Source organism: Rhinatrema bivittatum, chromosome 1 (genome assembly GCF_901001135.1).
Source record: "Rhinatrema bivittatum chromosome 1, aRhiBiv1.1, whole genome shotgun sequence".
NCBI lineage: Eukaryota > Metazoa > Chordata > Amphibia > Gymnophiona > Rhinatrematidae > Rhinatrema > Rhinatrema bivittatum.
Window position 1 is genome coordinate 824,820,447 of NC_042615.1, and position 17,284 is coordinate 824,837,730.

The 17,284-nt window shown below is 44.1% G+C and overlaps 1 protein-coding gene across 1 annotated transcript in view; it reads left to right on the plus strand.

Annotated features, from left to right (window-relative positions):
- Positions 1–17,284, plus strand: part of LOC115079084 (scavenger receptor cysteine-rich type 1 protein M130-like) — a 257,001-nt gene that overhangs the window by 191,091 nt on the left and 48,626 nt on the right. Inside the window, exon 6 of the mRNA XM_029582122.1 lies at positions 5,265–5,669. Within this exon, the coding sequence (XP_029437982.1) occupies positions 5,265–5,669 (405 nt within the window). The remainder of the gene's footprint in view (positions 1–5,264; positions 5,670–17,284) is intronic.

Consider the following 17,284-nt stretch of genomic DNA (forward strand, 5'->3'; position numbering starts at 1 on the left):
GCAATTCTTTTGACAGTTGGGTGTCACTGTCGATGCATGAATTAATTAGGAAATTACAAATTAAATTTTATTGTGCATTGAGTGAAATTCCTGAAGAGAGAACATCCAAAATTTATGGAAAATCAAAATGGGTGCCCCCCCCCCCCCCCCCCCCCCCCGGTCTAGTAGATTATCACATTTAGAGAGCTAGTACTGAAAGACATTGAAAAAATGGAAAATTCCCTGACAAAAACTTTCTTTAATTTAACTTCTGACTCAATGCATGTCCTATGGAGTTTAGCAATGAACGAACGATTAAATTGTTATCAAACCTGCTGACAAGGGTGGTAGCATTGTTATCCAAGATTGTATACACTACAAACATGAGTTATTGACACATTTATCAGACACAAAATATTTCAGCTCTTAGAGACAGACCCAACATTGCAATTACAAACTATGGGCTGGATTCATCATTCTTCGCAGAATGATGAATCCCGTGAAAAAGGGGGCGGAGAGGTGAAGGGGGGGGCGGACCTGCGAAAGGCAGCAGCCATTCGCACCATGGCGGTGCAATTTTGCAGGCTGTGGTGCAGCCGGCAGCAGCATTTCGCACAAATAGCGACACCGTAAAAGGTGCTGTTTTTCGCCGCGCTACTGCCAGCAATAATGTTCCTCACATTATCACCAGCAGCGGTGCCATGGCCAACTCCTCCCCCTCCCCACCCCAACTCCTCCCCTGCAGCTAACTTACATCCTATCGCATGCAAAAAGGCCCTAACTCATCCGATAACCCTTTAGTAAATAACCCCCATGATAGATCTCATTTCTGAGGAGAATGTTCCAATCCGAATTAAAAAGGAACACAAGTATTTACATGTTGTTCATCCTAGGACACCGATAATGAATGGTGTTCTAAGGTACATAAATTGTTGGTGAATCCACCTTTATGTCCTATTATTTCAAGTAATAGATCTCTCCTGGAACCCTTAGCAATTTTTCTGGACAATTTTTTGCAACCACATATTAAAAATATGCATTCTTATATCTAAGATACTACACAAGTGCCAAATAAATTACAAAGACTTCCACCACTTTCTGCTAATAACATTCTAGTCACTATTGATGTTATTTCTTTTATACGAATGTTTCCCACAAGACTGCGCTTAAGACCCTTGAGACTACCTTTTTATTGGTACAACACATGCATCATATTCCTTCTGAATTTTTTGATAGCTATAACACGTTTAATTTTAAAGAAGTATTTTTAAAAAAATGTATGGGGATTTTTACATTCAAAGTCATGGAATTGCCATGGGTTCTTCGGTAATCCCATTAATAGCTGAATTGGTAATGGATGCTTTGGAACAAGAATTTATTTACAAATCCACATTTTTTTCCCTCATTATTTATTGGGTAAGATATGTTGAAGACATTTTTTTTCTTTGGAACTCCACAGAAGAATCTTTGATACAGTTTTTTGACTGGTTAAACACCATTGATTTGCATTTAAAATTCACTATGAACTCAAGTCTGAACCAGATTTCCTTTCTGGATATGTTGATATTCAAAAGTGAAAATGGATTGGAGACCACAGTTTATGGGAAGCAATTGGACCGTAATAGCCTTTTAAACTATCAAAGTTTTCACCCGCGTGTTTCAAGAATGGTCTCCCAGTGAGTCAATTTTTCAGAATCCAGCATATTTGCTTTTCCACTACTGGATTTAAAACTCAAGCCCATGGTCTAACCTCATGATTTTTTGAGTGATGGTATCCATTATCCATAGTCAAAATGGCCTACAAGCGTGCACTATATTCCCATCAACCGGCATTGTTAAAATATTGTTCTATTGGTAGCTTGGCATTACAAGATATTGTTTAAAGTGTTGTTTTTAGTTTTCATGTGGTGCGTGAGAATAAATACCAATAATTAAAATATATCTTGTTTTTCTATGTCCCTCAATGTTCATTGCATTCTCACAACCAGCAACTATTAGTCATTTCTTCAATTGAGGAAGTAAAATTAGTTTTAACTAGAGAATGAGCAGTTTCCACAGCAGAAACTCTCTTCCAACTGAATTGTGCTCTGTAAGTCTGTATTGGACATAAGAGTTTGTAGAAGATTAACCAAAACTATGTAATAAAAGGTAATGCTTTAATTTTATTTAAACTGACATATTATTTTGTGTATTTTATTTTGTTTTAAAATGCTGTTTGTTATCATATATATTTTACGTATTTTGTATCTCAGTTCAGAACATAAGAAATTGCCATACTGGGTCAGAGCAAGGGTCCATGAAGCCCAGCAAACTTGTCAAAAGTGGCCAATCCAGGCTACAAGTACCTGGAAAGTACCCCAAAACTACTTGTGATTTAATTACTCTGAATAATTTTTTCATCATCTGCAAATTTGATTACCTCACTCATTGTATTCCTTTCCAGACCATTTATAAATATATGGAAAAGCACTCTGTTTTCTGTCTTTTAACCTGTTTGTAATCCACTAGGGGTGTGCATTTGTTTTGAACTTAAATGTAAAACGCAACTTTTTTTTTTTTTAACTTAAAAAAGTGATGAGGCGAAAACGATCGGATTTCCAACTTATTCAACATAGCTATGTTGAATAAGTTGGAAATCGCGATTGTTGATCCTAAATAAAAATTTAAACCCCTCACCCTCCTTAATCCCCCCCCCCCCCCCACCAAGACTTACCAAAACTCCCTGGTGGTCGAGCGGGAAGTCAGGACGCCATTTCTGAAGTCCTTTGCGAGGAGCACGTGATGTCGGCGTCACGTCGGAGTGACGCGGCGTCACGTGATTCCCCCCGCGTTCGCTCCGGGACCCTCGTTTGACCCAAAAGGAACTTTTGGCCAGCTTGGGGGGGTCAGGACGCCTCCGACCCCCCCCAGCTTGGGGGAGTCGGAGGCGTCACGTCGGCCTTCTGACCCCCCCAAGCTGGCCAAAAGTTCCTTTTGGGTGCAAGGAGGGTCCCGGAGCGAACGCGGGGGGAATCACGTGACACCGCGTCACTCCGACGTGACGCCGACGTGACGTGCTCCTCGCAAAGGAGTTCAGAAATGGCGTCCTGACTTCCCGCTCGACCACCAGGGAGTTTTGGTAAGTCTTGGTGGGGGGGGGGGGGGATTAAGGAGGGTGAGGGGTTTAAATTTTTATTTGCACATATGGACATAGACTCAACTTATGGAATTCTCCATATGTCCATATTGACCGCAAATGACCCCCCCTTTCGACTTATGGACTTATGAACTTAAACTTTTGGTCTGCACATCCCTATAATCCACGAAAGGGCCTGATTCATCAAGGCATTTTCCCATAGACACAGAAAGGCAGCAATGCCTTAGTGATTCAAGCCCTTAGAATGGCTTGAGATGTGATGCGTGAGTTTTAAGTAATTTTAAATAAATTAAAAAAAAAACTAAAGAAATTCCAAAGCAGCAGCCCTCACCTTCCGATGGGAAGGAGAGAGGCCTCAGAGATGAATTCAACCAAATCACAGTGAACCTGGAAGATATGGTAGGCCTAATTGACAAAATGAAGAATAGTAAATCACCAGGACTGGATTGTATGTATACACCCCAGAATTCTGAAGGAACTCAAATTTGAAATTTCAGATCTAATAGTTTGTAACCTATTATTAAAATCATCCATTGTATCTGAAGACTGGAGGGTAGGTAATGCAACCTCAATATTTAAAAAGGTCTCCAGGGGTGAGCCAGGAAACTACAGACCTGTGAGACTGACTTCAGTGCCAGGGAAAATAGTGGAAAATGTTCTAAATACCAAATTTCAGAACATATAGAAAGGCATGGTTTAATGGAACAAAATCAGCATGGCTTTACCCAGGGCAAGTCTTGCCTCACAAATCTGCTTCACTTTTTTGAAGGAGTTAATAAACATGTGGATAAAGGTGAACCGGTAGATGTAATATACTTGGATTTTCAGAAGGCATTTGACAAAGTTCCTCATGAGAGGCTTCTAGGAAAAGTAAAAAGTCATGGGATAGGTAGCGATGTCCTTTCATGGATTACAAACTGGCTAAAAGACAGGAAACAGAGAGTAGGATTAAATGGACAATTTTCTCAGTGGAAGGGAGTGGGCAGTGGAGTGCCTCAGGGATCTGTATTGGGACCCTTACTTTTCAATATATTTATAAATCATATGGAAAGAAATACGAGGAGTGATGTAATCAAATGTGCAGATGATACAAAATTGTTCAGAGTAGTTAAATCACAAGCAGATTGTGATAAATTGCAGGAGGACCTTGTGAGACTGGAAAATTGGGTATCAAAATGGCAGATGAAATTTAATGTGGATACGTGCAAGGTGATGCTTATAGGGAAAAATAACCCATGCTGTAGTTACACAATGTTAGGTTCCATATTAGGTAATACCACCCAAGAAAGGATCTAGGCGTCATAGTGGATAATGCATTGAAATCGTCGGTTCAGTGTGCTGCGGCAGTCAAAAAAGCAAACAGAATGTTGGGAATTATTAGAAAGGGAATGGTGAATAAAACGGAAAATGTCATAATGCCTCTGTATCGCTCCATGGTGAGACCGCACCTTGAATACTGTGTACAATTCTGGTCGCCGCATCTCAAAAAAGATATAATTGCGAAGGAGAATGTACAGAGAAGGGCTACTAAAATGATAAGGGGAATGGAACAGCTCCCCTATGAGGAAAGACTAAAGAGGTTAGGACTTTTCAGCTTGGAGAAGAGACGGCTGAGGGGGGATATGATAGAGGTGTTTAAAATCATGAGAGGTCTAGAACGGGTAGATGTGAATTGGTTATTTACTCTTTCGGATAATAGAATGACTAGGTAGGGTTCACTCCTTGAAGGTAGCAGGTGGCACATTTAAAAGTAATCGGAGAAAGTTATTTTTTACTCAACGCACAAGTAAACTCTGGAATTTATTGCCAGAGGATGTGGTTAGTGCCGTTAGTATAGCTGTGTTTAAAAAAGAATTGGATAAATTCTTGGAGGATAAGTCCATTACCTGCTATTAATTAAGTTGACTTAGATAATAACCACCGCTATAACTAGCAACGGTAACATGAAATAGAATTAGTTTTTGGGTACGTGCCAGGTTCTTATGGCCTGGATTGGCCACTGTTGGAAACAGGATGCTGGACTTGGTGGATCCTTGGCCTGACCCAGTATGGAAATTTCTTATGTTCTTGTGAGTAAAACACGGAGCGTGAGAAGATCCTTGAGTGCAGTGTATATCTGTATATTACATCCTTGCTCTTTTCTCTGTAGGTGTTTCCAATGTGAGTCTGGTGAATGGCAGCAGCTGGTGTGCTGGAAAAGTGGAGATTTATTCCAATAAAACATGGGGAAGAGCTCATCCTGATCTATTTGATCATGCGTTATGGGACCTGCCAGATGCTGCCGTGGTGTGCAAACAGCTGGAATGTGGGCCTGCTCTGGAAGTGAGCACAAAACAGGATCCACATGAAATGAATAACTATAAGTTAAACTTTATTGAAGAAAGCGTTGTACCTATACATTTTGGAGAGAGTCTGTCACCTGAAAAAGTAGACATAGAGTATTCACCTTGGGATTTTTTCTGTAGCGGCAAAGAGACCTCCATCTTCCAGTGTGGAACCAAGAGGATGACCCTTCGGCCTTATCAGCACATCTATGTGGAGTGCGCTGAGTCAGGTACCAGAATGCACAGATGTTCTGTTCTATTAGAAATGTGACTCTCTGACTGGAAAATCTCCTTTCTAATAATTATTATTTTATAGTTCAAATAGTGCTGAGCAAGATTATTCAGATGGTTATAATGCGGTCAATATTCAAAGGGTTTGAGTAACATTGGGAGGTACCTGGGCAAAACCCAAGATTTGAATATTTCTTCCTGCTCCTCAGTTAAACTTTGTCTGTGCAGAAGGTTACCTGCATAAAGTTTACTAGGACAAAATTGCCATGGTGGGTAAATCCAGGTAAAGAAATCCCTGACCTAAACATTCCCAGATGATTTTATGTGAATAACTCGGTGTATTCAGTGGAACACTCATCTGTGTATGTTCTGCTGAATATCTGGGTACATTTACATAGTAACATAGTAATAACGGCAAAAAAAGACCAAATAGTCCATCCAGTCTGCCCAGCAAGTTGCTCATGTCAGTAGCTGCTGCTGCATGCAGGTTACCCCATTCCTTCTGTTAAGGGTAGTAACTTCCTTTTAGGTTTCGTGCACCCTTAGGTGTTAGTGCTCTGTTACCACAGGTGGAAAACCGCCACCGAGAAACAGTCAGGAATTTCATCTGTATCCAATCGTTTTCCATTGGATACTGACAGCCGGCAGGGCTTAAGCTGGTCCCTGGGTTAGAGGCAGAATCAGTAAGCAGGGGAATGGTCAGAGCAGATGGTAGACAGTAAGTCCAAAACGGCAAGTCAAATAAACAGGCAAATGGTCAGAGCAGGTGGCAGACAGTAAGTCAAAAACAGCAAGTCAAATAAACAGGCAAATGGTCAGAGCAGGTGGCAGACAGTAAGTCCAAATCAGCAAGTCAAATAAACAGGCAAATGGTCAGAGCAGGTGGCAGACAGTAAGTCCAAAACAGCAAGTCAAATAAATAGGCAAATGCTCAGAGCAGGTGGCAGACAGTAAGTCCAAAACAGCAAGTCAAATAAACCAGCAAATGGACAGAGCAGGTGGCAGACAGTAAGTCCAAAACAGCAAGTCAAGTAAACAGGCAAATGGTCAGAGCAGGTGGCAGACAGTAAGTCCAAAACAGCAAGTCAAATAAACAGGCAAATGGTCAGAGCAGGTGGCAGACAGTAAGTCCAAAACAGCAAGTCAAATAAACAGGCAAATGGTCAGAGCAGGTGGCAGACAGTAAGTCCAAAACAGCAAGTCAAATAATCCAGCAAATGGACAGAGCAGGTGGCAGACAGTAAGTCCGAAACAACAAGTCAAATAAACAAGCAAATGATCAGAGCAGGAGGCAGACAGTAAGTCCAAAACGGCAAGTCAAATAAACAGGCAAATGGTCAGAGCAGGTGGCAGACAGTAAGTCCAAAACAGCAAATCAAATAAACCAGCAAATGGACAGAGCAGGTGGCAGACAGTAAGTCCAAAACAGCAAGTCAAATAAACAGGCAAATGGTCAGAGCAGGTGGCAGACAGTAAGTCCAAAACAGCAAGTCAAATAAACAGGCAAATGGTCAGAGCAGGTGGCAGACAGTAAGTCTAAAACAGCAAGTCAAATAAACAGACAAATGGTCAGAGCAGGTGGCAGACAGTAAGTCCAAAACAGCAAGTCAAATAAACTGGCAAATGCTCAGAGCAGGTGGTAGTCAGTAGGTCCAAAACAGCAAGTCAAATAAACAGGCAAATGGTCAGAGCAGGTGACAGACAGTAAGTCCAAAACAGCAAGTCAAGTAAACAGGCAAATGGTCAGAGCAGGTGGGAGACAGTAAGTCCAAAACAGCAAGTCAAATAAACAGGCAAATGGTCAGAGCAGGTGGCAGACAGTAAGTCTAAAACAGCAAGTCAAATAAACAGGCAAATGGTCAGAGCAGGTGGCAGACAGTATGTCCAAAACAGCAAGTCAAAAAACAGACAAATGGTCAGAGCAGGTGGGAGACAGTAAGTCCAAAACAGCAAGTCAAATAAACAGGCAAATGGTCAGAGCAGATGGCAGACAGTAAGTCTAAAACAGCAAGTCAAATAAACAGGCAAATGGTCAGAGCAGGTGGCAGACAGTAAGTCCAAAACAGCAAGTCAAATAAACAGGCAAATGGTCAGAGCAGGTGGCAGACAGTAAGTCCAAAACAGCAAGTCAAATAAACAGGCAAATGGTCAGAGCAGGTGGCAGACAGTAAGTCCAAAACAGCAAGTCAAATAAACAGGCAAATGGTCAGAGCAGGTGGCAGACAATAAGTCCAAAACAGCAAGTCAAATAAACAGGCACATGGTCAGAGCAGGTGGCAGACAGTAAGTCCAAAACAGCAAGTCAAATAAACAGGCAAATGGTCAGAGCAGGTGGCAGACAGTAAGTCCAAACAGCTAGTCAAATAAACAGGCAAATGGTCAGAGCAGGTGGCAGACAGTAAGCCCAAAACAGCAAGTCAAATAAACAGGCAAATGGTCAGAGCAGGTGGCAGACAGTAAGTCTAAAACAGCAAGTCAAATAAACAGGCAAATGGTCAGAGCAGGTGGCAGACAGTAAGTCCAAAACAGCAAGTCAAATAAACTGGCAAATGCTCATAGCAGGGGGCAGACAGTAAGTCCAAAACAGCAAGTCAAATAAACAGGCAAATGGTCAGAGCAGGTGGAAGACAGTAAATCCAAAACAGCAAGTCAAATAAACCGACAAATGGTCAGAACAGGTGGCAGACAGTAAGTCCAAAACAGCAAGTCAAATAAACAGGCAGATGGTCAGAACAGGTGGCAGACAGTAAGTCCAAAACAGCAAGTCAAATAAACTGGCAAATGGTCAGAGCAGGTGGTAGTCAGTAAGTCCAAAACAGCAAGTCAAATAAACCGGCAAATGGTCAGAGCAGGTGGTAGTCAGTAAGTCCAAAACAGCAAGTCAAATAAACAGGCAAATGGTCAGAGCAGGAGGCAGACAGTAAGTCCAAAACAGCAAGTCAAATAAACAGGCAAATGGTCAGAGCAGGTGGTAGTCAGTAAGTCCAAAACAGCAAGTCAAATAAATAGGTAAATGGTCAGAGCAGGTAGCAGACAGTAAGTCCAGTAAGCAGGTGAATGGTCGAGACAGGTAGCAGACAGCAGATCTGATAAGCAGGCAAGAGGTCTGAGCAGGCGGCAGGTAGCAGATCTCAGGAGATCAGGCCAGAACCAAAACTGAAGGTAGAGGCAAGAATGGGGAGAGCAGGAACATACGGCACAAAGGACAGCGAGAAGGCGCAGACAGGGAGCAAACAGAAGACTGTAGGAGCAAGGTGGGGACAACTGCCCTGAGCTACTAGAGCAGCAGAGAAGATCAGACTCTCAGGAAGCCTGATGCTGAAGCAAAGAGCAGGAAGTGCGATGTCCCTTTTAAGAGCCGCTGCCGCTGACCTCATTCCTCAGGACTTCTGGTAGCAGCTCATAAGGCATGGGTGGGTGGCGTGCACAATCCTGCCATGTGTGGAGGGAGGAGGCTGCTGCTATCAGTGGTGGCATTTGCAGTGGCGAGGGAACATCAGGACCAGGTAAGTCCCGCAGCGGGGACGCGATCTAACACTCCCACTCCATGCAGGTTACCCTCAGGCAGGCATGCATCCTGGTTTTCATTTCCATCATCTAACCTCTATGGATCTCCAATCTTTATCCCAGTCCCTTTTGAATGTGTTTACTGTTTTTATCCGCACCACCTCTTCCAGGAGGGTATTTCAGACTTCCACCACCATCACTGTGAAGAAAGATTTCCTGATCTTGGTTCTGAGTAGTTCCCATTGATGTTTCATTTCATGACCTCTAGATCTACTGCTTCCTTTCCAACAGAAAAGGTTTGAGGTCTGTGCATCATTAATACCTTTCAGGTATCTGAAGTTCTGTATCACATCCCTCCTCTCCTCCAGGTACGCATATTTAGAGGTGTTCTTGCCACTATGGATGTATCACATCCCTCCTCTCCTCCAGGTATATGTATTTAGAGGTGTTCTTGTCACTATGGATGTATCACATCCCTCCTCTCCTCCAGGTATATGTATTTAGAGGTGTTCTTGCCACTATGGATGTATCACATCCCTCCTCTCCTCCAGGTATATGTATTTAGAGGTGTTCTTATCACTATGGATGTATCACATCCCTCCTCTCCTCCAGGTATATGTATTTAGAGGTGTTCTTGCCACTATGGATGTATCACATCCCTCCTCTCCTCCAGGTATATGTATTTAGAGGTGTTCTTGCCACTATGGATGTATCACATCCCTCCTGTCCTCCAGGTACGCATATTTAGAGGTGTTCTTGCCACTATGGATGTATCACATCCCTCCTCTCCTCCAGGTACGCATATTTAGAGGTGTTCTTGCCACTATGGATGTATCACATCCCTCCTCTCCTCCAGGTACGCATATTTAGAGGTGTTCTTGCCACTATGGATGTATCACATCCCTCCTCTCCTCCAGGTACGCATATTTAGAGGTGTTCTTGCCACTATGGATGTATCACATCCCTCCTCTCCTCCAGGTACGCATATTTAGAGGTGTTCTTGCCACTATGGATGTATCACATCCCTCCTCTCCTCCAGGTACGCATATTTAGAGGTGTTCTTGCCACTATGGATGTATCACATCCCTCCTCTCCTCCAGGTACGCATATTTAGAGGTGTTCTTGCCACTATGGATGTATCACATCCCTCCTCTCCTCCAGGTACGCATATTTAGAGGTGTTCTTGCCACTATGGATGTATCACATCCCTCCTCTCCTCCAGGTACGCATATTTAGAGGTGTTCTTTAGGGATGTGCAGAGCAAAATTTTATGTTCATATTTTTTATGTCCGAAAGGGGGTCCCACTTGCGGCCAATATGGACATAAAAAAAATCCAATGAGTTGGGTATATGTACATATGTGCAAAAAAAAAAATTAAACCCCCTCACCCTCCTTAATCCCCCCCCCAGACTTACCACAACTCCCTGGTGATCGAGCGAGGAGTGAGGACGTCATTTCTGCAATCCTTGGCGAGAAGCATGTGACGTCGGTGGCACGTCGAGTGACGCGGCGTCACGTGATTCCCGGCTCGTTCGCGCCGGACGGCTCGTTCGGCCCAAAAAGAACTTTTGGCCAGCTTGGGGGGGCCTCCTGACCCCCCCAAGCTGGCCAAAAGTTCTTTTTGGGCCGAACGAGCCGTCCGGCGCGAACTTGCCGGGAATCACGTGACGTCGCGTCTGAGTGACGCGGCGCCACGTGATTCCCGGCTCGTTCGCGCCGGACGGCTCGTTCGGCCCAAAAAGAACTTTTGGCCAGCTTGGGGGGGTCAGGAGGCCCCCCCAAGCTGGCCAAAAGTTCTTTTTGGGCCGAACGAGCCGTCCGGCGCGAACTTGCCGGGAATCACGTGACGTCGGCGTCACGTGATTCCCGGCTTGTTCGCGCCGAACGAGCCGTCCGGCGCGAACTTGCCGGGAATCACGTGACGTCGCGTCTGAGTGACGCGGCGTCACGTGATTCCCGGCTTGTTCGCGCCGAACGAGCCGTCCGGCGCGAACTTGCCGGGAATCACATGACGCCGGCGTCACTCGACGTGCCGCCGACGTCACATGCTTCTCGCCAAGGATTGCAGAAATGGCGTCCTCACTCCTCGCTCCATCACCAGGGAGTTGTGGTAAGTCGGGGGGGGGGGGGGGATTAAGGAGGGTGAGGGGGTTTATATTTTTATTTTGGCTCAACAATCGCGATTTCCCACATATCGAACATATCTATGTTCGATATGTGGGAAATCCGATCGTTTATGTCGAATCAATTTTTTAAGTAAAAAAAAAATATGAGTTGCGTTTTACTAATGCGGTCAATCCGAATGCACACCCCTAGTGTTCTTGCCACTATGGATGTATCACATCCCTCCTCTCCTCCAGGTACGCATATTTAGAGGTGTTCTTGCCACTATGGATGTATCACATCCCTCCTCTCCTCCAGGTACGCATATTTAGAGGTGTTCTTGCCACTATGGATGTATCACATCCCTCTTCTCCTCCAGGAACACATATTTAGAGGTGTTCTTGTCACTATGGATGTATCACATCCCTCCTCTCCTCCAGGTATGCATATTTAGAGGTGTTCTTGTCACTATGGATGTATCACATCCCTCCTCTCCTCCAGGTACACATATTTAGAGGTGTTCTTGTCACTATGGATGTATCACATCCCTCTACTCCTCCAGGTATATGTATTTAGAGGTGCTCTTGCCCCTATGGAGGGCTGCTTTGCACCTCTCATGGTATCCTGGTGTGTTGATGACAATCTTTGTGCTTCTTGGTCCTTTTCTTTATTATTTTTATATACTGACATTCAATCTGAGATATCACATCGGTTTACATTCAGGTACTGTAGGTATTTCTCTATCCCCAGAGGGCTTGTAATCTAAGTTTGTACCTGAGGCAATGGAGGGTAAAGTGACTTGCCCAAGGTCACAAGGAGCAACCCTCGTCTCCTGGTTCATAGCCTCCTGCTCCAACCACTAGGCCATTCCTCCTCCCTTATATATAACAATTTATTTAATGTATTTAAAGGTTTTTCTTTACTGACATTCATCAGGGACATCATGCCGGTTTACATAGAACAAGGAAACTCAGTTACAAAGAACAGGGGTAAGAGGAACTGGGAGGAATATGCAAGTGGAACAGCGGAAAGGCGGGAGAACGGGAGAATGAAGGCTGGTACAGTGTAGTGTACTAGAGGCAAGTAACAAAACAAGACAAAAGAAGAACTTTGCACATACAACATAATGTTCAGAACGTAGATAGGATGTGTCAGAGAAATTGCACAGTTACACATTACGGGGGAAGGAAAGGAGAGATTAGTATAGGCAGGGGTCAGGGGTAAGCTTGCTTAAATAGCCATGTTTTGAGGGGTTTTTTTTTTATTTCTGCGCACATTTCTTAGTGCCTTAGGGTTTTTCCTGCCATCTTTTCTGCTTCCTTAATAATGACTTAGGATGCTGGTGCCTCTAAGCCTCTTATGCTGCATTCAAGGGTTCATGCCTCTGCTGCTGGGGTCCTCTTTTGGGGTGTTTTCCCCACAATTGCTGCTTTTTTGCATCTCTGATGATGACTTGGAGGATTCTTAGCACTGCTGGGGCCCTTTATGGAGTCTTAGGCTGTTCCTGCCTCTTTTGGTGCCACTTTGCCACAGTCTAGATAACGTGGAACTCTTTTCCCCTTCTGATGATTTCTTCCCACAAGTTTCATGAGAATTGGTGAGAAAACCCCCGATTCTGGAGCCCACATTAAGCTGCAATCCTTTTTTAAATATATCCAAAGCAAGAAATCTGTGAGGGAGTCGGTTGGACCATTAGATGACAGAGGGGTTAAAGGGGCTCTTAGGGAAGATAAGGCCATTGCAGAAAGACTAAATGAATTCTTTGCCTCCGTGTTTACTAATGAGGATGTTGGGGAGATACCAGTTCCAGAGATGGTTTTCAGGGGTGATGACTCAGACGAACTGAACGAAATCACTGTGAACCTGGAAGATGTAGTAGGCCAGATTGACAAACTAAAGAGTAGCAAATCACCTGGACCAGATGGTATGCATCCTAGGGTTCTGAAGGAACTCAAAAATGAAATTTCTGATCTATTAGTTAAAATTTGTAACCTATCATTAAAATCATCCATTGTACCTGAAGACTGGAGGGTGGTCAATGTAACCCCAATATTTAAAAAAAGGCTCCAGGGGTGATCCGGGTAACTATAGACCAGTGAGCCTGACTTCAGTGCCGGGAAAATAAGTGGAAACTATTCTCAAGATCAAAATCATAGAGCATATAGAAAGACATGATTTAATGGGACACAGTCAACATGGATTTACCCAAGGGAAGTCTTGCCTAACAAATCTGCTTCATTTTTTTGAAGGGGTTAATAAACATGTGGATAAAGGTGAACCGGTAGATGTAGTGTATTTGGATATTCAGAAGGCGTTTGACAAAGTCCCTCATGAGAGGCTTCTACGAAAACTAAAAAGTCATGGGATAGGAGGCAATGTCCTTTCGTGGATTACAAACTGGTTAAAAGACAGGAAACAGGGAGTAGGATTAAATGGTCAATTTTCTCAGTGGAAAAGGGTAAACAGTGGAGTGCCTCAGGGATCTGTACTTGGACCGGTGCTTTTCAATATATATATAAATGATCTGGAAAGGAATACGACGAGTGACATTATCAAATTTGCGGATGATACAAAATTATTCAGAGTAGTTAAATCACAGGCAGACTGTGATACATTACAGGAGGACCTTGCAAGACTGGAAGATTGGGCATCTAAATGGCAGATGAAATTTAATGTGGACAAGTGCAAGGTGTTGCATATAGGGAAAAATAACCCTTGCTGTAGTTACACGATCTTAGGTTCCATATTAGGAGCTACCACCCAGGAAAAAGATCTAGGCATCATAGTGGATAATACTTTAAAATCGTCGGCTCAGTGTGCTGCAGCAGTCATAAAAGCAAATAGAATGTTAGGAATTATTTGGAAGGGAATGGTTAATAGAACGGAAAATGTCATAATGCCTCTGTATCGCTCCATGGTGAGACCGCACCTTGAATACTGTGTACAATTCTGGTCGCCACATCTCAAAAAAGATATAGTTGCGATGGAGAAGGTACAGAGAAGGGTAACCAAAATGATAAAGGGGATGGAACAGCTCCCCTATGAGGAAAGGCTGAAGAGGTTAGGGCTGTTCAGCTTGGAGAAGAGACAGCTGAGGGGGGATATGATAGAGGTCTTTAAAATCATGAGAGGTCTTGAACGAGTAGATGTGACTCGGTTATTTACACTTTCGAATAATAGAAGGACTAGAAAAGCATTCCATGAAGTTAGCAAGTAACACATTTAAGACTAATCAGAGAAAATTCTTTTTCACTCAACGCACAATAAAGCTCTGGAATTTGTTGCCAGAGGATGTGATTAGTGCAGTTAGTGTAGCTGGGTTCAAAAAAGGTTTGGGTAAGTTCTTGGAGGAGAATCCATTAACAGCTATTAATCACGTTTACTTAGGGAATAGCCACTGCTAATAATTGCATCAGTAGCATGGGATCTTCTTAGTGTTTGGGTAATTGCCAGGTTCTTGTGGCCTGGTTTTGGCTTCTGTTGGAAACAGGATGCTGGGCTTGATGGACCCTTGGTCTAACCCAGCATGGCAATTTCTTATGTTCTTATGCAATCCTTCCCCCATTCATTTTAATGAAAACCAAACAATGAATCAAACAAATAATATATATTTTTTTCTTTTTGAAATTAATGAAATCAACTGAGTTCCCCATGACATGAATGACTGAGCCAAAAAATTATTTTTCTTCTGCTCATCCCTTCTTAATTTCCACTCTAACCTCTCCACTCACAGGATGAGATAATTGTTCCTCTCTCCGTATAAATGTATCAGACTTCTTGTCATGTCTTGTCCTTATCAGGTGTTTCTGGAATGAGGCTGGCAATACTGCAGTTACAATGAATTATGATGAGTAGAATATCAGACTTCTTGTCGTGTCTTGTCTTTATCAGGTGTTATCGGAGTGAGGCTGGCAATACTGCAGTTACAATGAATTGTGTTGAGTAGGATATCAGACTTCTTGTCATGTCTTGTCTTTATTAGGTGTTATTGGAGTGAGGCTGGCAATACTGCAGTTACATTGAATTGTGATGAGTAGGATATCAGACTTCTTCTCATGTCTTGTCTTTATCAGGTGTTATCGGAGTGAGGCTGGCAATACTGCAGTTACAATGAATTATAATGAGTAGGATATCAGACGTCTTGTCATGTATTCTCTTTTTCAGGTGTTTCTTAGGGATGTGCAGAGGGACGCCATACGTTGCATTCGTGATTCGGATTCGTCGGGGAGCAGATATGTTGCATTTGGCCGTATGGCACCCCGATGCGTTAATACGGCGATTTCTATTCGTGTCCCAGCTAAAATTAAAATTAACTACAACCCCCCACCCTCCTGACCCCCCCAAGACTTACCAAAACTCCCTGGTGGCCAGCGGGGAGTCCAGGAGCCATCCAATGCACTCTCACACCCTCGGTGCTGATTTCATTATGGCTCCGATAGCCTTTGTCAAAGGGTCTACGTGTGCCATTGGTCAGCCCCTATCACATGGTCATCGGCGCCATCTTGTGCTCCTACCATGTGACAGGGGCTGACCAATGGCACCGGTAGCCCCTGCGACATAGTATGGGCAAAGGCTATCGGTGCCATTTTGATTACTGGCATCGGACGGCCGGAGTGCAGGAGGTCGCTCCGGGACCCCCGTTGGACCCCCAGGGACTTTTGGCCAACTTGGGGGGGCGTCCTGACCCCCACAAGACTTGCCAAAAGTCCAGTGGGGGTCCGGGAGCGACCTCCTGCACGCCGGCTGTCCGATGCCAGTACTCAAAATGGCGTTGATCGCCTTTGCCCTCACTAAGTCACAGGGGCCGACCATCAGTACCTGTGACATAGTGAGGGCAAAGGCGATCGGCGCCATTTTGAGTACTGGCATTGGACGGCCGGCATGTAGGAGGTCAATCCCGGACCCCCGCTGGACTTTTGGCAAGTCTTGTGGGGGTCAGGAGGCCCCCCAAGCTGGCCAAAAGTCCCTGGGGGTCCAACGGGGGTCCCGGAGCAACCTCCTGCACTCCGGCCGTCCGATGGCAGTACTCAAAATGGCGCCGATAGCCTTTGCCCGTACTATGTCACAGGGGCTACCGGTGCCATTGGTCAGCCCCTGTCACATGGTAGGAGCACAAGATGGCCCCGATGGCCATGTGACAGGGGCTGAACAATGGCACCGGTAGCCCCTGTGACAAAGGCTATCGGCGCCATAATGAAACCGGCACCAAGGGTGTGAGTGCAGGGGATGGTTGCCGGATCCCCCGCTGGACAACCAGGGAGTTTTGGTAAGACTTGAGGGGGTTCAGCAGGGTGGTGTGTTTGTTTAAATTTTTATTTAGCTGGCCGTATAATTCTGGGAAGATTTGTGTATTCGTGGAGAATCACGATACGTTTCGCTTCCCCACGAATACTACAAATAGTGCAATATACGTTGCGGATCGCCAATATGGCGAAAACGAATGCACACTCCTAGTGTTTCTGGAGTGAGTCTGGCAATACTGCAGTGACAATGAATTGTGATGAGTAGGACATCAGACTTCTTGTCATGTATTCTCTTTATCAGGTGTTGCCGGAGTGAGGCTGGCAATACTGCAGTTACAATGAATCATGATGAGTAGGATATCAGACTTTCTGTGATGTCTTGTCTTTTTCAGGTGTTTTTGAACTGAGGCTGGCAAAACTGCAGTTACAATGAATTGTGATGAGTAGGATATCAGACTTCTTGTCATGTCTTGTCTTTATCAGGTGTTATCGGAGTGAGGCTGGCATTATTGCAGTTACAATGAATTGTGATGAGTAGGATATCAGACTTCTTGTCACGTCCTGTCTTTATCAGGTGTTATCGGAGTGAGGCTGGCAATACTGCAGTTACATTGAATTGTAATGAGTAGGATATCAGACTTCTTGTCATGTCTTGTCTTTATCAGGTGTTTCCGGAGTGAGGCTGGCAATACTGCAGTTACAATGAATTGTAATGAGTAGGATATCAGACTTCTTGTCATGTCTTGTCTTTATCAGGTGT